The sequence below is a fragment of the Oncorhynchus tshawytscha genome, linkage group LG16 (assembly GCF_018296145.1).
Source record: "Oncorhynchus tshawytscha isolate Ot180627B linkage group LG16, Otsh_v2.0, whole genome shotgun sequence".
NCBI lineage: Eukaryota > Metazoa > Chordata > Actinopteri > Salmoniformes > Salmonidae > Oncorhynchus > Oncorhynchus tshawytscha.
Window position 1 is genome coordinate 52,950,755 of NC_056444.1, and position 17,083 is coordinate 52,967,837.

General features: G+C 42.1%; 2 protein-coding genes across 3 annotated transcripts in view; one reads left to right on the top strand and one right to left on the bottom strand.

Annotated features, from left to right (window-relative positions):
• Positions 1-17,083, top strand: part of ppih (peptidylprolyl isomerase H (cyclophilin H)) — a 36,138-nt gene that overhangs the window by 8,456 nt on the left and 10,599 nt on the right. Inside the window, exons 1-3 of one of the 2 annotated variants that reach the window (XM_024375379.2) lie at positions 14,341-14,486; positions 15,965-16,029; positions 16,284-16,307. In XM_024375379.2, coding sequence (XP_024231147.1) covers positions 14,469-14,486; positions 15,965-16,029; positions 16,284-16,307 — 107 coding nt within the window. In that variant the 5' untranslated portion in view covers positions 14,341-14,468. Of the gene's footprint in view, positions 1-14,340; positions 14,487-15,964; positions 16,030-16,283; positions 16,308-17,083 lie in introns of those variants that run through there. The other variant, XM_024375378.2, reaches the window with a different exon arrangement.
• si:dkeyp-100a1.6 (probable G-protein coupled receptor 160) lies at positions 9,971-14,358 on the bottom strand. Its single transcript, XM_024400418.2, has 2 exons — positions 14,221-14,358; positions 9,971-11,477 (listed from the first exon to the last, which is right to left on the bottom strand). The coding sequence occupies exon 2, from the start codon at positions 11,383-11,385 to the stop codon at positions 10,312-10,314; it is 1,074 nt and encodes a 357-aa protein (XP_024256186.1). The 5' UTR covers positions 11,386-11,477; positions 14,221-14,358; the 3' UTR covers positions 9,971-10,311.

The window sequence follows — 17,083 nt, forward strand, 5'->3', positions numbered from 1 at the left end:
GTGTGTATGACACTGTAGGCCTACACTAGGGGCTCAATTCAATCATTGTTGTACAGTAGCAGTCTTTTATCATGGTAAATATAGGCCATTCCATGGTTGCATAGCCCCAAATATGTTTTGGTGTCTCAGATTGTTCTGGTAATTCTCACAGAAACTTATACTGAACAAAAATATAAATGCAACATGTAAAGTGTTGGTCCCATGTTTCATGAGCTGAAAAGAAAAATGGCAGACATTTTCCACACACACATCTTATTCCTCTCAAATGTTGTGCACAAATTTGTTTACATCCCTGATAGTGAGCATTTCTCCTTTGCCCAGATAATTCATCCACCTGACAGGTGTGACATATCAAGAAGCTGATTAAACTGGCATTGTGTCACACAACACAATGCCAGAGATGTCTCAAGTTTTGAGGGAGTGTGCAGTTGGCATGCGGACTGCAGGAATGTCCACCAGAGTTGTTGCCAGAGAATTGAATAATAATTTCTCTATCATAAGCGTCGTTTTATAGAATTTGGCAGTATGTCCAACCGGCCTCACAACCGCAGTCCTTCTTCACCTGCGGGATAGTCTGAGACCAGCCACCCGGACAGCTGATAAAACTGGAGTATTTCTGTCTGTAATAAAGCTGTTTTGTACAGGAAAAACGAATTCTGATTGGCTGGGCCTGGCTCCCCAGTCTTGTGAAATCCATAGATTAAGGCCTAAAGAATTATGTCCTTATAAGAACTGTAACTCAGTGAAATTGTTGCATGTTGCGTTTTATATTTTTGTTCAGTATATCTGGGGGGAAGGATGCTTGATATGCTTTTACATTTATAAAATAAACCATATTTAAGAAAATTGTGATAAAGTGGCAATTTGAGGCCCTTTTTAGGCCTATACAATGCCCCCTGTAAGACATAATGGTCTGTAAACCGTACATTATACACACTACCTTTGTTTCATTATACTAGGTTGACGCTTTATGAGTGAACAAAGTAAGCATGAGTCATTTGGCACATTGTGGATATAGGATACTCCATCTTATTCCCGCACAATAGGCCTGGCTGTTATTGAAAGACTCAGGTTGATGTATCCTTAGTTGTAATGCATCATTGAATTTGCAAACAGTGTAGTCAGTGTGAGGAAGTTAGTTGTAAAACAAGAAACAGACATACGAGAGTTTGTTTTAAACACCACATATTTGTGGACAAACCAGACCTACAAGAAAGTGTCTACCATTGTCCTAAAAAGAAAAGCATTTAAAAATAAAATGGAATATATACATTGGTGTACAGAGGCCCATGATCAGCAACCATCACTTCTGTGTTCCAATGGCAAGTTGTGTTAGCTAATCCAAGTTTATAATTTTAAAAAGGCTAATTGATCATTAGAACACACTTTTGTGATTATGTTAGCACAGCTGAAAACTGTTGTTCTGATTAAAGAAGCAATAAAACTGGTCTTTCGACTAATTGAGTATCTGGAGCATTTGTGGGTTAGAGCGTCTAGTTTGAGAAACAGTCTCACAAGTCCTCAAATGGCAGCTTTATTAAATAGTACCCGCAAAACACCAGTCTCAACGTCAACAGTGAAGAGGTGACGCCGGGATGCTGGCCTTCTTTTACAGGTGATATTGGTGTATTAGGACGTGGATAGGTGTGGTTGTAAGGTTTTTTAGATGCATTTCTGGATTGAATGGGATCCTATGGGCAAATTGGATAATTTATAGGCATACTGTATTATCTAAATATGTGAGATATGGACCAAAAACTGTCATGGGTTATCAAACAGCATTATATGTAAGTGTGAAAACAGATTTTAAGTCAATGGGGGATATGCTCCTTTAAGTGACGGATTGCTCTTTGCTGAAACACAAACTGCAGATTTTCTCTTGCAGTATGTTACATGGGTTTTGTACACCCCATTTTTTTGGTGGGGGACAAACCATACTTATTCATTGTTGTTTTAACCAAAAATCTATACAATAGTGGTCCTAGTAAATAAAGTTACCAACACAGCACACCCATTGAATATACATTAGAATTAGCTTAATACCTAAATTATAAAGGTTCTCATTGCCAAAACGGACCTCAAAATGACGGAATCAAATTTGTGTTTTGGTAATGAGGCCCTTAAACCTTGGCTAAACCGGCCACGCTCGTACGCAGGCTTGCACGTTTTGCTTTTGTCTTGCTGCACCAGAAGCGATCGGGACAAGCAAGTTGAAATATTAAAACAAACTCTGAACCAATTATATTACTTTGGGGACAGGATGATGTGGTTAGTGCCTTTTCCTGGTTACATTTTTGAGTGGAAAATATTTTCTGATTCTTCTGATTTCACCATGATTGAGGAGCGATAACATGGGTAAGTACAAGTGACTGAGATATAATCACTAATTCAGAAATCTGATGCCAGTTGACATTAATTGATCAGGTAGTGACTTAGCAGGTAGGAAATAATGCTAGCAATACAGCAGACCTTGATGTGTTCAGTATTCAGTGCCCAATAAAAAAGCTATCAAGAATGATCATATTTCCATTTTTTCTGATTGTTTACCCTAGAACCGTTGGGTTGGGTCTTACGTAGATGCCTTACAAAAGTGTCATAGAGGGATTTCCATCTGGTTTTGCACAATTCAACATCTGTGAAGAGTAAAATGGACATGATTGTTAACCAATAACCAAATATTTATTTTGTCATTACCAGGTACTTGGCATCTGGAGGCTTTATTTTCAGCCTGGCCTTCACCTATCGTCTTTAAATCGATTATGGAGATTTTTGAGGCCATATGTCGCCAGCATCCATCCTCTCAATCTGCTGTGACCCACCGAGGAAACCTAGATACAAACTGCTCAAGAGTTTAAGAAAAAAATGGGACTTTCCCAATTGTTTGGGATTGGTTGACGGAAAACGTATTATGATCACCAAACTCAGAGATGTTTCTTTAATTATAAAGGAACCCTTTCTGTGGTGCTACTTGCTGTTGTGGATGCCAACTATCGCTTCACAGCTATTCAAGTTGGGGGATTTTGGAGAAACTCCGGAGTCTATGCCAACTCTCCAATTGGAAGGGGAATAGGGTCAAAAACCCTGCAGGTGCCCCAAGATGCTTTTCTGCCTGGGAGTGAAGAGTTGGGAAATATACCATACACAATGGTGGGCAACGCTGCTTTCCCTCTAAACCCCTACCCAGGGCTCTAAAGTGCGACCAATTTAGTTGCAAAATATTTGACTGTGCGACCAGGAGTTTTGTTTGGGAGCACTGCGACTTTGAAAAAGATCTCCCAGATAATTGCGGTAATGATGTTGTTTCCGAGTGCCCGAGAGAATCGTTAGCATCGTGGTTGCACAATTACTTCAGAGAACTGCTTGCCTCTAGCCCAACCAGGTTAACAGATTTGACCTATATTACACGCGCAACATTCTTATTTACATTTTGTTCAGTCATGTCACCTAATTGACTAACTTCACCAGTATATCTGAACATTTGGGGTCACAGAAATAAAGTTTCTTCAGGAGATCAATGATTTAAATGACAGATTTTCCATGACAAACTTAATGTTTTTAAAGAGACGGTGTAAAAATGTAGAAACCTAATATTCTACATATGGCTTATAGTACAAAATTTCAATGACCGGTATTCATATCAACATTTGAGCTTTTATAATAAACTAATGTATTTACAGTATTCAGACCCCTTGACTTTTTCCACATTTTGTTACAGATTTATTCTAAAATGGATTAAATCAATCAACACACAATACCTCATAATGACAAAGCAGAAACCAGAAAAAATAAAAACGTTTTGTAAAAACTGGAAATCTCACATTTACCCAAGTATTCAAACCCTTTACTCAGTACTTTGTTGAAGCACCCTTGGCAGTGATTACAGCCTGAAGTCTTGGGTATGACGTTATAAGCTTGGCACACATGTATTTGGGGAGTGTCTACTATTCTTTCTACCTAGCATAGACTTATAGGTGACCTGGAGCCAGTGGGTCTGGCGAATAATATGTAGCGAGGGCCAGCCGACTAGAGCATACAGGTTGCAGTGGTGGGTGGTATAAGGTGATTTGGTAACAAAGCGGATGGCACTGTGATGGACTGCATCCAGTTTGCTGAGTAGAGTGTTGGAAGCTATTTTGTAGATTACATCGCCGAAGTCGAGGATCGGTAGGATAGTCAGTTTTACTAGGGTAAGTTTGGCAGCGTGAGTGAAGGAGGCTTTGTTGCGAAATAGAAAGCCTATTCTAGATTTGATTTTGGATTGGAGATGTTTAATATGAGTCTGGAAGGAGAGTTTACAGTCTAGCCAGACACTTAGGTATTTATAGTTGTCCACATATTCTTAGGTAGGAACCGTCCAGGGTGGTCATGCTCGTCGGGCGGGTGCGGGCAGCGAACGGTTGAAAAGCATGCATTTGGTTTTACTAGCGTTTACAAGCAGTTGGAGGCCACGGAAGGAGTGTTGTATAGCATTGAAGCTCATTTGGAGGTTAGTTAGCACAGTGTCCAAGGAAGGGCCAGAAGTATACATAATGGTGTCGTCTGCGTAGAGGTGGATCAGGGAATCGCCCACAGCAAGAGCGACATCATTGATATATACAGAGAAAAGAGTCGGCACGAGAATTGAACCCTGTGGCACCCCCATAGACTGCCAGAGGTCCAGACAACATGCCCTCCGATTTGACACGCTCAACTCTGTCTGCAAAGTAGTTGGTGAACCAGGCGAGGCAGTCATTAGAAAAACCAAGGCTATTGAGTCTGCCGATAAGAATACGGTGATTGACAGAGTCGAAAGCCTTGGCCAGGTCAATGAAGACGGCTGCACAGTACTGTCTTTTATCGATGCCGGTTATGATATCGTTCAGTACCTTGAGCGTGGCTGAGGTGCACCCATTACAGGCTCGGAAGACTGATTGTTTCAGGCTCGTATTCTTATAAATGAGGGAATAAGACCAGTCTGAACGAGTGGACCCCACCGCGTCGCAGAGCTTTTTCATGAGCAAGTGCATTTCTTGTTTACCTTTTTATATTGACGACGTTATTGTCCGGTTGAAATGTTATAGATCATTTAGGCTAAAAAAACAACCTGAGGATTGAATATAAACATCGTTTGACATGTTTCTATGAACTTTACGGATACAATTTGGATTATTTGTCTGATTGTTTTGACTAAGTTTGAGCCTTTGGATTACTGAAGAAAACGCGCTAACAAACAGAGGTTTTTGGATATAAAGAGACTTCGAACAAAAGGAACATTTATTGATTAAATTAATGTCTTCTGATTGCCACCATATGAAGATCATCAAATGTAAGGGATTAATTTTCTCTATTTCTGAGTTTTGTAATGCTTCTGCTTGGCTGGTTACTGTTTTTAATAATTTGTCAACTGGGCTATGTTCTGGGCTAGGTATGCTTTCAACGAAAAGCATTTTTATAAATATGACACTGGTTGGTTTAACAAGAAGTTCATCTTTAAATCTATGTAAAATATGTTTTGTTTTCAGAATTTTTATAATGAGTATTTCTGTAATTGAATTTGGCGCTCTGCAACCTCACTGGATGTTGGCCAGATGGGACGCTAGCACGTACCCTAGAGAGGTTAAGCATATCCCAGTTTAGTTCACCTAACAGAACGAACTCTGAAGCTAGATGGGGGGGCGATCAATTCACAAATGGTGTCCAGGGCACAGCTGGGAGCGGAAGGGGATCGATAGCAGGCGGAAACAGTGAGACTTATTTCTGGAGAGGTTAATTTTTAAAATTAGAAGTTCAAACTGTTTGGGTATAGACCTGGAAGGTATGACAGAACTTTGCAGGCTCTTTCTGCAGTAGATTGCAACTCCTCCCCCTTTGGCAGTTCTATCTTGACGGAAGATGTTGTAGCTGGGTATGGAAATCTCAGAATTGTTGCTGGCCTTCCAAAGCCAGGATTCAGACACGGCAAGGACATCAGGGTTGGCGGAGTGTGTTAAAGCAGTGAGTAAAACAAACTTAGGGAGGAGGCTTCTGATGTTGACATGCATGAAACCAAGGTTTTTTCGATCACAGAAGTCAACAAATGAGGGTGCCTGGGGACACGCGGGGCCTGGGTTTACCTCCACATCACCCGAGGAACAGAGGAGGAGTAGGATGAGGTTATGGCTAAAGGCTATCAAAACTGGTCGCCTAGAGCGTTGGGGACAAAGAATAAAAGGAGCAGATTTCTGGGCGTGGTAGAATAGATTCAGGGCATAATGTGCAGACTGGTATGGTGGGGTGTTGGTACAGCGGGGGTAAGCCCAGGCACTGAGTGATCATAAGAGAGGTTGTATCTCTGGATAAGCTGGTTATAATGGGTGAGGTCACTGCATGTGTGGGAGGTGGGACAAAGGAGGTATCAGAGGTATAATGAGTGGAACTAGGGGCTCCATTGTAAACTAAAACAATGATAACTAACCTAAACAACAGTATACAAGGCATATTGACATATGAGAGAGACATACAGCGAGGCATAAAGTAATCACAGGTGTTGATTTGGACAGATCGCTAAGACAACAGCTAATCAGCTAAAATAACAACAGCTAAAATGGCGATGAAAGGGCAGAGGGTCGGTTAACTACACACAGAGCCTGAGTTTGCGGCTGGAGCCGGCAGATAAACAACTAAAATAAATATATAAGCAGAATGGAGTACCGTGATTAGTGGACAGTCCAACGGGCATCAGCTATAGATGGAACTCGGGGGCCGCGGATTAGTCGTTACTATGCTAGCACGCGGGCGACGCGGCATTTAAAGTTAGTAGCCCGGGGCTAGTAGAAGCGTCTGCTCCGACGGAGGCCAGTTGAAGACACAGCGGATGGAGTATTTGTCAGCAGACCTGTCGTCGACTAAGGATCCATGCCAGGTGGCGAAAGAGGTATTGTAGTTGTAGTAATTTAGTTTTCTGTCCGGGAGATGCGCCTGGCTCACGGCTAACTGGTGCTAGTTTCGGGGCAGAGGCGTTAGCCACTATAGCCACTCGGTAGCAACGGTGATCCGGTGCCAAGGTTCAGAGCTTACGGCAAGGATCTGATGGAGTAGTGTGTTCTAGCCGTGTTTAGGTGGAGTCCAGGTGAACAACTGAGTAGGCCAGGAGGTGGGCCTCAGTGATAGCTTCGGTAATCTAGTTGTGAAGATCAGGAGAATGGTCCAGGGATTCCGGCAGGATTCCGGCATTGTAGTTGAGAGACAGTCTGCTACTGGTAGGCTGGCGAGTATTATCCAGGCAAAAAAATATATATATATATTTTTTTAAAGGGCTGGTCCCTATGCAGAAGGTAAAGGCTGCTAGCAGTGGCTAATAATGACTAAATAGCTTGTAGCTAAATAGCTGGTTAGCTCCTAATGGCTGTGGTTCTTGCTATAAGGTCTAAAAATGACAAATAATAGCGGTTCTGTATCACATTGGGCGAGACAGGTTACCGGAAGGTGTAACTGAACCAACATGGAGAAGAGATTGAAAATAAAATCGAAATATATATACAAAAAAATACAAAAGTACACGAGAGGACGAACAAAACACGTCTGCACTGCTACGCCATCTTGATGCAGAGTTGTCATAATGCTTCAGCAAATATACATCACACCAGGGGTGTCGGTAGATGCAATATAAGTAACTTAATACATGTCCCTCTGCTCTGAAAGCCTCTGCTGATCCTACAGCAATTGTATGCAGTAATCATGTGCCTACGAACCCGATTTATACTGTTAGCACTGAGCCGGTGTGCCCTAGTAGGAAGTCCCACTGTGTGCAGCTCACCCTGCATTAGCATAAGGAACACATCTACTGCTGTTAAGCTTCTCGAGTAAAGCAATAAAAACAATTAAGCATCCCGGAAGAAAAGTGCTCAAAATAGCCCACGTTAACACATGTATCTTAATGCAACTGCTGTGTCAGATTTCAAAAAGGCTTTCCGGCGAAAGCACACCGTGCGATTATGTTAGGTCAGCACTAGTCACAGAAAAACATCCAGACATTTTCCAAAGAAGGAGAGGTGTCAGAAATAGCTTTATAAATATTCACTTACCTTTGATCTTGATCGGAATGCACTCCCAGGAATCCCAGTTCCACAATAAATGTTTGTTTTGTTCGATAAAGTCCATCATTTATGTCCAAATACATCCTTTTTGTTCACGCGTTTAGCCTAGTAATCCAAATGCATAATGCGCGATCACTTGTTCAGACGAAATGTCAAAAATGTCTATTACAGTTCGTAGAAACATGTCAAACGATGTATAGAATCCATCTTTAGGATGTTTTTATCATAAATCTTCAATAATGTTCCAACTGGAGAATTCCTTTGTCTTTAGAAATGCAATGGAACACAGCTAACTCTCACAGGCGCACGCGTGATCAGCTCATGGCACTCTGCCAGACCTCTGGCTCAAACAGCTATCTTTCTCTCCCCCTTCACAGTAGAAGCCTCAAACAAGGTTCTAAAGACTGCTGACATCTAGTGGAAGCCTTAGTGTCTATGGGGTCATATTGCACTTCCTATCTTGAAAAACTACAAACCTTAGATTTCCCACTTCCTGGTTGGATTTTATTTCAGGTTTTTGCCTGTTATACTCACAGACATCATTCAAACAGTTTTAGAATCTTCAGAGTGTTTTCTATCAAAATCTACTAATTATATGCATATTCTAGCTTTTGGGCCTGAGTAGCAGGCAGTTTACTCTGGGCACCTTTTTATCCAAGCTACTCAATACTGCCCCCCCAGTCCCAAAGAAGTTAACAACACTATCAACATGGCAGGTCCTATAGGCCCTAGTTTTGTTGCACCTGGACTACTGTTCAGTCGCGTGGTCAGGTGCCACAAAAAATACTTAGGAAAGTTGCAATTGGCTCAGAACAGGGCAGCACAGCTGGTCCTTGGATGTGCACAGAGAGCTAATATTAATAATATGCATGTCAATCACTCCTGGCTCAAAGTGGAGGAGAGATTGACTTAATCACTACTTGTTTTGATGAGAGGTATTGACATGTTGAATGCACCGAGCTGTCTGTTTGAACTGCTGGCGAACAGCTCGGACACCCATTCATACCCCACAAGACATGTCACAGAGGTCTCTTCACAGTCCCGAGTCCAAAACAGACTATGGGATGCGCACAGTACTACATAGAGCCATGGCTACATGGAATTCTATTTCATGTCAAGTAACTGATGCAAGCAGTAAAATGTAGATTAAAAAAAAAAAATAAAGAAGATAAAAATACACCTTATGGAACAGCAGGGACTGTGAAGCAACACAAACATAGGCACAGACACATGCATACACACACATACACGATAACATGCAAACTGTACACACACGTACACATGGATTTTGTACTGTAGATATGTGGTGGAGTAGGAGCCTGAGGACACACAGTGTGTTGTGAATGTATTGTTATGTTTTAAAAATTGTGTGAACTGCCTTAATTTTGCTGGACCTCAGGAATATAATCAATACAAAAGTTAGGACTTCTCCTCTAGATGATGCATCATGGGAGAATAAATATGTATTTAACTGTTTTTACAGGAACTTGAAAAAGTCTTACTTTAATGAGAGACGTGTCCACAAACACTGTTTTTCCATAATACCTATAGATTAATGGAAACTTCAACGAGTATAGAATTTTTATTATTATTTATGGACAAACGACAGCATACTGTTTTTATTCAAACAAGTTAGAATTGTTGAAAAGGACCAGAGAATTTAATCCGGACAAATTTCAGTAATGAGAATTAGGGGTGTAAATTTACAAAATTCAGTCAGCAATCTAAAATGTATTTAAAATAAGACACTTTACCAAAAACTAGGCATCTTAGTCTTCAGAATGATGGTTGTTTTTTGCAGATGCGTCATGGTTTTGTAACTCAGTTTGCAGACAGTTAAAACTAGTTTAATGAGCATCGCCCGGTTTCTCTAAAGCATATTGAAAAACCTGTAACAGAGAAACATGAAACTTTGAGTCGGTACAGAGAGTTTATTGAACAAACATACAAAGTACACCACTACATAAAGTGTTGCAGGTCCTTTTATTATGCCCATGTTGTTGGATGTGTGTGAAAGTGTTTGTTGTAACAATGAGCTAGCCTAAACTAACAGCACCACCCTTCATACAGTTAACATATCAAGGGCAGGAACTATTGAGAATCATATAGGCTAGTAACAAGGCTATCAGTAGAAGTATGTAACAGCATAATTGCTTTCTTTTGTCATATCTGAAAGGAACATTATCAAAGGAATGTAAAGGTAATACAGTAGGCTTATCGCGCATCATGAGCCAAGCCCACTTTCGATTGGCCTAATTCAGACATGCAGGAGTGGGTTTCTGCCCTTGCCTGACAGGCTGAACACAGTCTTGGGAAGTATCTCCGAGTCTCTAACAGGTCCTCTACTTAAGTGCCAGTAAACCTGCCACTGGCAGATGTCGTCCGGGAGATCGCTGTACGGCCCCAGCCAGTCGCTCTTGAGCCAGAACACCAGCCCTACCAATAAGCTATTGGCACACTCCAACCACAGGAGGTTGATGGCAATGTAGGCGGGAACCGCAAGGCCCAAGAGCTCACAGGCAACGCACATGACCAGGTATGATGCCCACGTTGTGCTGAAGCCCAAAGTCAGTCCGAGGTAAAGGGGGTGCCTCTGCCATTCGGTTTCCACCGTCAGTGCTTTCTCCTCGTCCTTGTCAGCCCCTGGCTTGCCGAACTTGGCATACCTGAAGCTCAAGTCGCTGTGCAGCGTTGGGTTGACGTCGTCCCTATACTCTGAGAGCCTGTTGGCCTCCTTCAGCCACGAGGAAAGACGTTTGTAGTGCAGCATCAGCACACAGCAGACGGCTACAGAGATCCCCACTGAGAAATGTACTACAAACACAGACTCCTGCACCACACACCCTAAAGCATGCCTCCCTCCCTCGTACTCCACCTCTATGAGTATGGTGAAGGCTGAGCAGCCGGAGCGCACGCCGGCCAGCACCCACACCAGAAGTGTCAGGGTGCAGTTCCACAAGGTCCTGCAGGGGGCAGCATGGCAGGAGGTGTAGCGTGACTCTGTGGCGTAGTCCAGCAGCCCCAGGCCCAGCACGGGCAGAGGGAGCGCGTTGAACACGGCCGAGGCCTGCGCCAAGAGGAAGCACACGGACACTGGGGAGCGGTCAGGTCCTAGTAACCAAACGGCCACCACCGCGCATGCCAACGCCACGTCAACCAGGAAGACGGAGAGACCACAGACGCCCATGAAGGAGGTGTTAAGCCGGCGCAGGCTGATGAACAGGACCAGACAGTCCATGCCCACCTTTAACAGCAAGATGAACAGAAACTGGCTGGTGTTGTCCTTGATGCAGCTCCCTTCCTCTTCCCACGACTCAATGATGGCCAGCATGTTGAAGCTTTTGCTGTTGAGACTGCCCAGCCCCAGAAGTAACCTATTGGGTCTGTGATGTTCCGGTCGACGTCACCATGCTCAGGAAAAAGCTGTCGAAGAGAGTGGAGCAGTTAGCAGTAATCTACAAACAGCTTTTACCAAGAAATTAGACTGTTTCTAGTGTTATCAGTACTACCTGGCTTTTCATGACTCATCTACAGAAACAACAACACCTTATGGAAGTCAAAAATAAGAAACTTAAACTCTCCCTAATGTATGTTGGCACCAGTGTGAGCGGATATTTTTGGTATCTCCGATTGTTCTGGAAATTCTCACATTTCTCACAAAGACTCAAAGTATTCAGACCCCTTCCATTTTTCCACATTTTGTTACGTTACAGCCTTATTCCAAAATTGATTAAATACATTTTTTCCTCAGCCATCTACACACACTACCCCATAATGACAAAGCAAAAACAAGTTGTTAGAAATTTTTGCAAATGTATAACAAGATAAAGAGACCTTTTATTTATGTAAGTATTCATACCCTTTGTTTCCATTGATCATCCTTGATGTTTCTATAAGTTGATTTGGAGTCCACCTGTGGTAAATTCAATTCATTGGACATGATATAGACTGGTGTGCGCCTTTCTAAGGTCCCACAGTTGACAGTGCATGTCAGAGCAAAAACCAAGCCATGAGGTTGAAGGAATTGTCCGTAGAGCTCCGAGACAGGATTGTGTCGAGGCACAGATCTGGGGAAGGGTGCGAAAAAATGTCTGCATCATCGAAGGTCCCCAAGAACACAGTGGCCTCCATTCTTAAATGAAAGAAGTTTGAAACCACCAAGACTCTTCCTAGAGCTGGCCGCCTGGCCAAACTGAGCAATCGGGGAAGAAGGGCCTTGGCCAGGGAGGTGACCAATAACTCGATGGTCACTCTGACAGAGCTGTATAGTTCCTCTGTGGAGATGGGAGAACCTTCCAGAAGGATAACCATCTCTGCAGCACTCTACAAATCCAGCCTTTATGTTAGAGTGACCAAACAGAAGCCACTCTTCAGTAAAAGGCACATGACAGCCCGCTTGGAATTTGCCAAAAGGCATCTAAAGACTCTCAGACCATGAGAAACAAGATTCCCTGGTCTGATTTAAAGGAAAAAATAACTATTTGGCCCTTTTTGACAAGCGTCACGTCTGGAGGAAACCTGGCACCATCCCTAAGCGGAAGTATGGTAGTAGCAGCATCATGCTGTGGGGATGTTTTTCAGCAGCAGGGACTGGGAGACGAGTCAGGATTGAAGGTAGGATGAATGGAGCAAAGTACAGAGATCCTTAATGAAAACCTGCTCCAGAGCGCCCGGGAGCTTGGAAGGTGAACCTTCGCCCCCAGTCTAACAGGACAACGACCCTAAGCATACAGCCAGAAAACGCAGGAGTGGCTTCGGGACAAGTTTCTGAATATCCTTGAGTGGGCCAGCCAGAACCCAATCGAACGTCTCTGGAGACCTGAAAATAGCTGTGCAGCGACGCTCCCTATCCAACCTGACAGAGCTTGAGAGGATCTGCAGAGAAGACGAATGGGAGAACCTCCCAAAATACATGTGTGCCAAGCTTGTAGCTTCATGCCCAAGTCTCAAGGCTGTAATCGCTGCCAAATGTGCTTCAACAAATTACAGAGTAAAGGGTCTGAATACTTATGTAAATGTGATATTTCAGTTTATTTTAAAATTGGCCAACTTTTCTAAAAACCTGTTTTTGCTTTCTCATTATGGGATATTGTGTGTAGATTGATCCCCCCCCCATCAATGTAATCCCTTTTTAGAATAAGGCTGTAATGTAACAATGTGGAAAAAGTAGAGGTCTGAATACTTTCAGAAGACACTATGTTGTGAATCGCCCATAAGTTTGTAAAATATAAATATGATTTCTAGGCCATATTTCCCAGCCCTAGTTTGAAGAGTATATTGCTACAAACAATGTCTTTAAAATAAGAAAAATCAAAAAGAGTAGTTTGAAGATATTATTTTATGTTGAATAAATTAATTTGAAAATGTGTATTTCAAAATCTATACATAGGCTTACTCCATATTTATGAGAATGTTATAATGACACCAATATGTTTCCTGTATCATGTACGATTCGTAGATCATAGGGTCTTACAGGAGGCATGTATGTCTAAAAAGGGCCTAAAATTGCCAATTTGATTATGCTTTTCTCAAAAATGGTTTGTGATACAAAAGTATGTTAAACGTCAGTCCTCCCAATGAAGTTCCTATGTGAGAATTCTCAGAACAATCTTAAGATGCAAAAAATAGTTTCCACTCCCACTGGCGTGGAATCGCCCATGTAGCATGCCTCAACACTCATTGTTTGGAATCCAACAACCTCAAGTGTTAAATATATACCTAATAGGCTACTGTATTTCCTAACTGGTGACAGCCTGAGGCTAGACAAAAGCTAATATTTCAGGTATCGCAATCCAATCCGTTTACTATTCATTCCTATAAAAAACAGGTTTGTTTACGCGTAGGAGGAAATGCGTGCCTTCTTTTGATACAATGCTATTGCTTAACTCAGATATTTCCAGATTCAGGAATCTTCAAAGATTACACCATTTTTTTTTTTTAAAGCTTATCAACTATCATGCTGATCTCAGGGAATGTTAGTCCTTGCATCCATAGCTCCATCAATGAATTTGAGCATGATTAGGCTACATTCAGCCAGCCCCACCCCTCAGCTTTATTGCAAACCCAGGGATAGGGCTGCTTTATACTTAGCTTTTTCAGTGTCATCGTAAAACAATATCAATCCACATAATACTGTGATCTTTTGAACACTGCAAGTAGGCCTTACCTCTTAATCGTTGTGGGTAATCCTGGTCATTTATGTGTAGTTTGAGATCCAGTGGCAGCATCAACAGGTGTGTGCTTTACTCTTAGCAACAGGCTCGTAGTGTTTGACAAGCACTTCCTTATTATATGGTCATTTTACTGCCTCGTTGTGGGTGGGTCTATTACCTGCTCAGGCTTTTCTGGGTGAAACTAGCCTTGCAACCAACCTGACACACCTGTAATTCTACCTGGCGGCTTCAACCACCCTCTATGCCCTTCCCTCCTCAGGTACAACCTTCTCTCAGTTTTGAATAGGCTGTTGTTGGGTTTTGGGTGGGGTGAAGATGAAGATTCACCACTAAGATCATGCAGAAACGTTTGTTTTGTTGAAGAGTCGGTGTGTCTTACAAACGTCTTCTTCTGCTGTGATGCCGATATGGGGACAACACTGTTCAAACCCGAGGCGTCCATCAGGAATGATTCCTGTAAAATCGAGTATAAGGTTATGGTCTAGAGTTCCATTTTATTTGGTGCCCCCCCCTCACCCCTCATGTTGTGAACTGTTGTTTTGTAAATGCATGTGTACTGTAAACGTATGGCCTGAGCGGGGTAACAGTTTTTTTTTTATTATGGCAAAGTAGTTTGACGTTCATGATACGTGCTGCTAATAGGTTGGCATATGTTGGTTGGGCATTTATGTAATGGCCTATTTTGCATAGCAGGCTGAGGGCTATGTAAGGTGTGTAGGAGAGGGGGAAGACACATCTACTCTTGTCTGTTCAATGCAATAAAGAACTCCCTACCACCTCAGTGACCCAACCCCTGCATTAGAGCAGCTAGAGGCCAGCCAGTGTTTGCTTGCTGATCCCTGTAAATGTTCAGGATATTATGGAGTCACGTGGTTTGTTTCGGTCCAGGTTAAGTGAAATGTTCTGTCTCCAAGGGGAACAAAGGCCAGGTCTAGATTTCTTTCTCAACCTGAACAAATGGTTAATTAACAGGGATGAAAGGAACACCTATAATAGGGTGTAAAAAGCCTGTTTATGGTTTCTCCGGTATACATGGCGCAAAGGATCCGCTGGCCGATTTGAGGCAATTACCGAGAAAATCGAAGTATGCTGGGTGTTGACTAAGTGGAGGCTGCTCCTACACCGCCAATATTTGTTTAACAACACAGAAGCTCTCCGGGGATGCCTTGGGGACAAATGGCTCTTTTCAGAGGGGCTGAATTTCAAGGCTGTAGCACAATATTTGACATAAAGCAGGTTTTCAAAGAGTTTAGTTTGCTTCTTATTTTCCTTTTTGCCATATAAAATTTGAGTACTGGAGTTGCCCACCTCAATAACAACTAGTATCATGACAACCCTACAGTTGGTACTGCTTAATTAATCCAGTGGGAACAGGTATTCATTAAGTAGCCTATTAGTCATTTAATTTGTGTTTAATAAAGTGTCTTGCCATGTGAGTATGATATGATGATGACAAAATATTGTTGAATACAAGAAACCAGAAGTTCTTTGGTCAAACGATATAGATACTATGTTTTGTCATATACATTTTACATTGCTTCAAGAAAACCATTTCTCACGCAGAACAATGAATGTAGTTTAGAAATACTAATTGTTAAGCATACCAGGAAATGTGAATGTGGGCAAAAGCGGCTTTCAAAACCCGGTCGAGCAAGGTGATGACTATTGTGGTCTCCTGTCAATATTTGCATGTGGAGTGTTTACAGAAGTCAGCCCTTTTTACTTACTGTTTTCCAGGAAGTTGGGAGAATGAAGGTAGAACTCTTTGCCGATGTGGTTCCAAAGACGGCTGAGAACTTTCGGTAATTTTACCTAAACAAATTTCATGACTTCCTAGTGCAAAATCATGCCCTGTCACATCAAGGCCACATTCAGTATGGCATAATGTTGTAGAATGTCGGATCGAAAATTATTCTGTAGAAGAGACATGCCTCTGACATATCTGCAATGTTTAGTAAATTGCACCATCCTGAATTATTAAAGATTTGTTAGAGATGATTAGTACAGATGATTTTTGCCCTTCCAATGAATACATTATTTCTTTTGTCTTTTACAGGCAGTTCTGCACAGGGGAATTCAGGTAAGGGCATCTCTATGGACACTAGAGTAGGCTATATATTGATCCCTGGTACACTTGCTGATCTACTCGCTCTGACCACCCAACTGTACCCATTTGCTACCACAGTTACAAGCACAGTCACTATGAAAGGCTGTAGTCAGGAGAGATTTTATTGCTCACTTGACACAAGTATCTATCAGGTTAAGGTCTTGGCTTTATAACGCCATCTACTGGAGCTGTAGAACCCTTCCCATTATCTTCCTGACATCTAACTAGCTATAACTAGCATAGTTCACCCTTGAAGAAAGTGCGGTATTTGATTTTTTTTTTAAAAATGTACCTGTTGCCTGTTCACTGGCCATGGTGTCCACTTAGTGGAATAGGTGTATAGAGTGTTATTTTTTTCCTCGGTACAGGTGTTTTAAATGTGGTAAATGTCCCTTTTCACTTATTGTTTAGGCTGTTGAGCACAAATTAAAAGACAGTAGTCGGGCCAGTTCCTTTGAGATGTGTCAACTCTGCAAAATACGAAATCTGTGCACCCTAATAGGAGAATGGTAGGGAATCAGACCACAACCTCTATCTCTTTTCCTTTCGACTTGTTCTTTAGGCATTCAACCATTTGTGTTAATTGTTGTTTTTAATTGCAGTTTGCATAGTGATTTTCTGAGGGAAGAGAAACAATCCCACAGACAGCAACTCTAACATTCCAACTATGGAGACAAACAGTCTTTATGATGACTGTACAAGATATATTCAGGCATTCTTGGGGAAAAACTGCAAAAATAAATTGTCAT